This window comes from Oncorhynchus gorbuscha, linkage group LG16, assembly GCF_021184085.1.
Source record: "Oncorhynchus gorbuscha isolate QuinsamMale2020 ecotype Even-year linkage group LG16, OgorEven_v1.0, whole genome shotgun sequence".
Lineage (NCBI taxonomy): Eukaryota > Metazoa > Chordata > Actinopteri > Salmoniformes > Salmonidae > Oncorhynchus > Oncorhynchus gorbuscha.
This window is the reverse complement of record NC_060188.1, coordinates 28,218,285-28,226,273: the sequence shown is the minus strand read 5'-3', so window position 1 is coordinate 28,226,273 and position 7,989 is coordinate 28,218,285. Positions and strand designations below refer to the sequence as shown.

At 42.3% G+C, this 7,989-nt stretch overlaps 1 protein-coding gene across 1 annotated transcript; it reads left to right on the top strand.

Moving 5' to 3' along the window:
• The first annotated feature begins 309 nt into the window (after positions 1 to 309).
• Positions 310 to 2,859, top strand: LOC124000333 (keratin, type I cytoskeletal 13-like). The gene is made up of 7 exons (XM_046306611.1): positions 310 to 831; positions 1,277 to 1,359; positions 1,469 to 1,625; positions 1,778 to 1,939; positions 2,056 to 2,181; positions 2,296 to 2,516; positions 2,623 to 2,859. The coding sequence occupies exons 1-7, from the start codon at positions 364 to 366 to the stop codon at positions 2,744 to 2,746; spliced, it is 1,341 nt and encodes a 446-aa protein (XP_046162567.1). The 5' UTR covers positions 310 to 363; the 3' UTR covers positions 2,747 to 2,859.
• Positions 2,860 to 7,989: the final 5,130 nt, after the last annotated feature.

The window sequence follows — 7,989 nt, the reverse complement described above, 5'->3', positions numbered from 1 at the left end:
TCAATGGTTTAGTGTGTTTTAATCCTGACAGTACATTATTAAACATGTGCTCTGCAGACTGATACTCTCTGACGAGCAGAAATACATGACGATTGATAAGAAATGACATCTCAGAACACGCTGCCCTTTGCCACACCCACAAGCAATTGACAGATTGAGTCTGTCATGCCTGTGTGCGCGCATTTGCTTTTTATGACTTGAATAGGAGACTTTGGGGAGGTGTTTCTCCCACGCCTTTCATTATCTTTTCCCTCCCACCTCTACCCCCCCCCCTGTGAAGTTGTATAAAACAACTAGCCCTTCTCCTCCACTCTTCACTAAGTCCGCTCCAGCTAGAGCAGTAAGATCGCAGACTCAATCAACATGTCCTTCTCCAGCAGCAGCTTCATGTCCTCTGGTGGATCCATGAGGGGAGCACCTATGGGCTTCTCTCGCCTCTCCATGTCTGGAGGTGGCAGCATGGGAGGCGGCAGCCGCATCAGCGGCATGAGGGCCGGCAGCGTGTACGGGGGAGCAGGTGGCTCCGGGGTCCGGATCTCCAGTTCCAGTGCATCCAGGTCCTTCTCTGCTGGTGGTGGTTTTGGCATGGGTGGTGGTGGAGGTGGCTTCAACCTGTCTGATGGCCTGGACCTGCACGTGTCTGCCAACGAGAAGGCCACCATGCAGAACCTGAACGACCGTCTGGCCACTTACCTGGACAAGGTCCGCTCCCTGGAGACGGCCAACGCTGATCTGGAGCACAAGATCCGCATGTTCCTGGAGGCCAAGACCTCCCCCACTGGTCGTGACTACAGTGACTTCCATCTCTCTATCACCGAACTCCAAGGCAAGGTATGTCAGTCTACTCGTTTACAACTGCAGTACCCCATTATGACTACTTTTACCACTTGTTTAATAAAGGCTGGGTTTTACGGCCTCTGATAGCTGTTACTTTACTATTGTGGAAGAGGAAGGGGAGTGCCAGTTACTCCAAGGCACAAAATAAACACCACTACTTAGTAAGCCTTCACCAGTGACCCGATAATATCAAAGAAAATATCATAAATCTAGTTAATGGCCATTACCTTGTTGATGTTCTTAAATGTAGCTTTATCATTAATACCATTGTCCACTGTGAATGCAGTGTATGTATCCCCAGGGTCATTGATCTCTGGTCCAATGTCAGACACACTAACACACCCAAAACGGCCTCAAAATCAGATCAAGTTTATAGCGCCATTCATTTAATAACTCCAGACAAAACTGTTAAATTCCAAAACTTAATTTTCTCTTTCAGATCCAGGATGCCACACGCATCAACAGTGGAATCTACCTCAGCATTGACAACGCCAAGCTGGCAGCAGATGACTTCAGGGTCAAGTGGGTGACATCATGAATGATCACAATAAATATGCATCAATCCATACTGTCTTCAGTAGATAGAGTATAACTTTAGTCCAGTAAACAAAGCTGTTTTGATTTTGCTTAGGTATGAGAACGAGCTGTCCATGAGGCAGTCTGTGGAGGCCGACATCAGTGGCCTGAGGAGGGTGCTGGATGACCTGACCATGGCCAGATCTGACCTGGAGATGCAGATTGAGGGGCTGAGAGAGGAGTTGATCTTCCTCAAGAAGAACCATGAGGAGGTGAGTCTGAGTGACTTCAGATTTAGTCATACAGAAGTAATTGCCAAGCTTCATGAAGATTTGTCATCAGTTGATTGGGGGGGGGCGTCAATGTCATGCATAATGAGTAATGCATGACTGAGGTTGACCCAGACTATCCATGATTCCTTTAGGAGCTGTTGTCCATGCGTGCCCAGATGAGCGGCCAGGTCCATGTGGAGGTTGACGCTGCACCACAGGAAGACCTCAGCAAAGTCATGGCTGAGATTCGCGAACACTACGAGGCTGTCGCTGCCAAGAACAACAGAGAACTGGAGGGCTGGTTCCACGCCAAGGTAATACTGTTTATTGTTGTAAAAATGATTGCATAATTTAGGTCCATGATGTCCAAAATGTCCCATCAATTTAATTGTTCATGTAAAAACATTATTTTGGATGGTGTTTTCCACAGACCGAGGCGCTGAATAAGGAGGTCGCAATCAGCACAGAAGTTATCCAAACGTCCAGATCTGAAATCTCAGAAGTCAAACGCACACTGCAGAGTCTTGAAATCGAACTGCAATCACAAATAAGCATGGTAAGACTGTTCAGAAATCAACCAAAATTATTTTGTTTCAATGTCTGCCACCCATCAATGAATTTGCTCAACTACTTCCTGATGTTTTGTTTACTCTTCATTTCTCTCCAATAGAAATCATCCATGGAAAATAACCTCGCAGAAACAAAGAACCGTTACTCCATGCAGCTGTCGGGTTATCAGATGCAAGTGACTAGCTTGGAGGAACAGCTGGTGAATCTCAGGGCTGAGCTGGAAAGACAAGGACACGAATACCGGATGCTGCTGGACATCAAGACCAGACTGGAGATGGAGATCGCCGAGTACAGGAGACTGCTGGATGGAGAGGCTAGCAGGTGAGCTTTGAGTCGTATGCCTTGTGTTTCAAATGGCATAGACATACAGTCAAAAATTGGCCTCAGAATGATGGAACCTAACAACATTGTTTTTTTGCTCTTTCAGCATGTCATCCTCATCCTCGTCCACAACAACACGCAAGGTGGTGACTATTGTGGAGGAAATGGTGGACGGCAAGGTGGTCAGCTCTACCAGTTCCTCTGCCGGGACACAGGTTGTGTCCCTGTGAGAAACATATTGAACCAGAAATGTCACAACAAAGAACACCATATCTCTGATGACTACTGTCAAACATTCTCAAAGAGATTAAGAAATAAACATACTCTGAAGTGTTGAAACTGACTTTTCGTGTCTTGGCATTTTCTACTTCACATCAACTCAATACACATTTCCTGAGCATTACCTGTTAATCTAACTCTAGTAGCCTTTCCTTTTGATGTCATGTTTAATAACACTGACAGTTAATTAGGCTGTTTGGAGAAAATAAATACACTCTTTCCCTTGCAAAATAACATAAACGTGACAAATGTTTGACCAAATATGGGAAACTCAGCAAGAGGGTGTTGCATGTACAAAGTAAATACATAGTGGGTCAACGTCCGCAACAAGAGTGTTGAAGCGCAAGGCTAAACTTCTCAGCTGTTTTGGTCCCCTAGCTACCACTTTGTAGCAGCGTGAAGTTCACCCGTGGACATGCGCAGATACTCTGCGTGACTGTGCAAGAGCAAAGCATTGTATCATGCTCATCTCATTACCTACGGTGCTTTTTGTTGCAACATCATCTCGCTATCTTTACCTTTAATTGCACGCACAATACATGTATTATAAGCTAAGCCCTTATCATAGGCTATTAAAGCCCTTTGTACCCTTATAAAAGGCCTCACCCCATAAATGTAGAATAACGATGTCTACACTGCAGTTAACAATGTAATATGTCTGCTTACTCCATAATTAACCTTTTGTTGACATACTATAAAGCCATGGGACACTAAATAAACGGATTATATCTGGCCAATTGAAAGTCAAACAAATAATGTAAACACAGTAATCAGTTGTTAAGTCTAATTGCAGTCTTATTGAAGATGACCTTTGTCCATTTAACCCAGTTGGCCATTTAATGGTGTGTGCATTCAACAACAAGTGTCAATTACTGATATAAGATCACCAGTTATCAGTTTTTCTCATTCACTGTTGGATTAAATAATTAATACAACAAACAGTGTTTTGGAACTTCAGCCAACCCAGTGATCTGGGAATCCCTTGGCAGTTAGACAAAACAAATGAATGAAGCTTACCCTAGTGACAAAACAAACAAATGAAGCTTACCCTAGTGACAAAACAAACAAATGAAGCTTACCCTAGTGACAAAACAAACGAATGAAGCTTACCCTAATGACAAAACAAACGAATGAAGCTTACTCTAGTGACAAAACAAACGAATGAAGCTTACCCTAATGACAAAACAAACGAATGAAGCTTACCCTAGTGACAAAACAAATGAATGAAGCTTACCCTAGTGACAAAACAAACGAATGAAGCTTACCCTAGTGACAAAACAAACAAATGAAGCTTACCCTAATGACAAAACAAACAAATGAAGCTTACCCTAGTGACAAAACAAACGAATGAAGCTTACTCTAGTGACAAAACAAACGAATGAAGCTTACTCTAGTGACAAAACAAACGAATGAAGCTTACCCTAGTGACAAAACAAACGAATGAAGCTTACCCTAGTGACAAAACAAACGAATGAAGCTTACCCTAGTGACAAAACAAACGAATGAAGCTTACCCTAGTGACAAAACAAATGAATGAAGCTTACCCTAGTGACAAAACAAACGAATGAAGCTTACCCTAGTGACAAAACAAACAAATGAAGCTTACCCTAGTGACAAAACAAACGAATGAAGCTTACCCTAGTGACAAAACAAACAAATGAAGCTTACCCTAGTGACAAAACAAACAAATGAAGCTTACCCTAGTGACAAAACAAACGAATGAAGCTTACCCTAGTGACAAAACAAACGAATGAAGCTTACCCTAGTGACAAAACAAACGAATGAAGCTTACCCTAGTGACAAAACAAACAAATGAAGCTTACCCTAGTGACAAAACAAACGAATGAAGCTTACCCTAGTGACAAAACAAACGAATGAAGCTTACCCTAGTAACAAAACAAACAAATGAAGCTTACCCTAGTGACAAAACAAACAAATGAAGCTTACCCTAGTGACAAAACAAACTAATGAAGCTTACCCTAGTGACAAAACAAACTAATGAAGCTTACCTTAGTGACAAAACAAACGAATGAAGCTTACCCTAGTGACAAAACAAAACACAAACTGTAACTTGTACAACAATATCTATCATGGAAAAACAAACAAAATACAAAAGAGACTATTACAGAGAACTATAAGATACACTGACCCATGTCAGTGGGTAACTTGATTTAGGAATCAACAGTCTGAAATACGAGTGTGGAAATCCACTATCTGCAAAAATCGTCAAGATTCGCTATCTGCAACAATCGCCAAAATCCCCTCTCTGCAACAACTGACGAAATTCACTATCTGCAACAATTGACTTCTGGACTAACCAAAGCCAACATTGTAGTCGGGCTGTAAAATGTACACTATCGTTCAAAAGTTTGTGGTCACTTAAACATTTCCTTGTTTTTGAAAGGAAAGCAAAAAAAAGTTGAGAACAAGTTCTCATTTGCAACTGCGACCTGACCAAGATAAAGCATAGCAGTTTGACACGAACTGGAATAAACAAAACATACAGTCAATAATACAGTAGAAAAAAATAAAAATAAAAAGTCTATATACAGTGAGTGCAAATGAGGTAAGATTAGGGAGTTAAGGCAATAAATAGACCATGGTGGCGAAGTAATTACAAAATAGCAATTAAACACTGGAATGGTAGATGTGCAGAAGATGAATGTGCAAGTAGAGATACTGGGCTGCAAAGGAGCAAGATAAATAAATAAATACTGTATGGGGATGAGGTAGTTGGATGGGCTGTTTACAGATGGGCTATGTACAGGTGCAGTGATCTGTGAGCTGCTCTGACAGCTGGTGCTTAAAGCTAGTGAGGGAGATATGAGTCTCCAGCTTCAGTGATATTTGCAGTTCGTTCCAGTCATTGGCAGCAGAGAACTGGAAGGAGGAGGAATTGGCATTGGGGGTGACCAGTGACATATACCTGCTGGAGCGCTGCTACGAGTGGGTGCTGCTATGGTGACCAGTGAGCTGAGATAAGGCAGGGCTTTAGCAATCAGAGACTTGTAGATGACCTGGAGCCAGTGGGTTTGACAACGAGTGAGAAACGAGGGCCAACCATCAAGAGTATGCTCGTAGTGGTGGGTAGTATATGGGGCTTTGGTGACAAAACAGATGGCACTATAATAGACTGCATCCAGTTTGCTGAGTAGAGTGCTGGAGGCTATTTTATAAATGACATCGCCGAAGTCGAGGATCGATAGGATGGTCAGTTTTACGAGGGTATGTTTGGCAGCATGAGTGAAGGATGCTTTGTTGCGAAATAGGAAGCCGATTCTACATTTAATATTGGGTTGGAGATGCTTAATGTAAGTCTGGAAGGAGAGTTTACAGTCTAACCAGACACCTAGGTATTTGTAGTTATCCACATATTCTAAGTCAGAACCGTCCAGAGTAGGGATGCTGGACAGGCGGGCAGGTGCGGGCAGTGATTGATTGAAGAGCATGCATTTAGTTTTACTTGCATTTAAGAGCAGTTGGAGGCCACGGAAGGAGAGTTGTATGGCATTGAAGCTCGTCTGGAGGTTAGTTAACACAGTGTCCAAAGAAGGGCGCGAAGTATACAGAATGGTGTCGTCTGCGTAGAGGTGGATCAGAGAATCACCAGCAGCAAGAGCGACATCATTGATGTATACAGAGAAGAGAGTCAGACCGAGAATTGAACCCTGTGGCACCCCCATAGAGACTGTCAGAGGTCCGGACAAAAGGCCCTCTGATTTGACACATTGAACTCTATCAGAAAAGTAGTTGGTGAACCAGGCGAGGCAATCATTTGAGAAACCAAGGCTGATGAGTCTGCCAATAAATAACATCAAATTGATCAGAAATACAGTGTCGACATTGTTAATGTTGTAAATGACTATTGTAGTTGGAAACGGCTGATTTTTAATGGAATATCTACATAGGCGTACAGAGGCCCATTGTCAGAAACCAAAACACCAGTCTCACCAGACTCCGGGATGCTTGCCTTCTAGGCAGAGTTCCTCTGTCCAGGGTCTATGTTCTGTTGCCCATCTTAATCTTTTCTTTTTATTGGCCGGTCTGAGATATGGCTTTTTCTTTGCAACTCTACCTAGAAGGCCAGGCCTCTGTACGCCTATGTAGATATTCCATTAAAAATCAGTGTCACGACTTCCGCCGAAGTTGGTCCCTCTCCTTGTTCGAGCGGTGTTCGGCGATCGACGTCACAGGTTTGCTAGTCGCCACTTATCCACGTTTCTTTTTCCATTTGTTTTGTCTTCATTGTACACACCTGGTTTCCATTCCATAATCATTGTTCACTATTTAACCCTCTGGTTTCCCCCTTGATTTTGTGCATGTTTGTTATTGTCAAGTTGTCTCATTTTGTGATCTGGATTATTTGATCTCCTTCATGGAATATTGTTTTTGAGTAAAGTAACGGTTATTACTCATCTCTGTGTCCTGCGCCTGACTCCGCCTTACCAGCATCACCTAGACTTATGACAATTAGCCATTTCCAACTACAATAGTAATTTACAACATTAACAATGTCTACACTGTATTTCTGGTTTATGTTATTTTAATGGAGAAATAAATGGCTTTTCTTTCAAAAACAAGGACATTTCTAAGTGACCCCAAACTTTTGAACAGTAGTGTAGGTTTTAATCACAATAATCACAATAATAATCCGGCCTAATGCTGGATTATTCTAAAACTATAGGTGCAGTGTATGGACAAATAGTTAAAGCCAAGGCTCATGTTCACTAGACAAGGACAAACTCTGTGCACAGTCGGATCAGGTGTAAAACAACTCGCTTGAGGAAAGATTTTTCAAGACAAAGCAGCAGGACACACAACCAGTGTTTTACGGTTCACAATGTTCAGTGGTTGTTGTTCAGCAATGTTCTGCATTACTTTTACCAATGGAGAAACTGCAATGACCATGGTGGTATCCTTGAAAATAATATCTGTACGTTTGAGACAGTAAGCTTAGTACCCAACAATAGCCGATGTACAAATAAAAATAAACAAAATATACAGCAGTGATTTGGGGATTGCTGTTACTAGTGCTCTGTCACAGAATAGGACATTGTACAGAGCTGCTGCAGGTTACCTCAGTCTGCACTAGCTAGAATTTTGGTTGTGCCAAAAATGTATTTGGGAAATAAAAGGAATTACACCGAGTAGCAAGGAGTGGCGCAAGGAGTGGAATGTTAGTTAAAAAGACTGC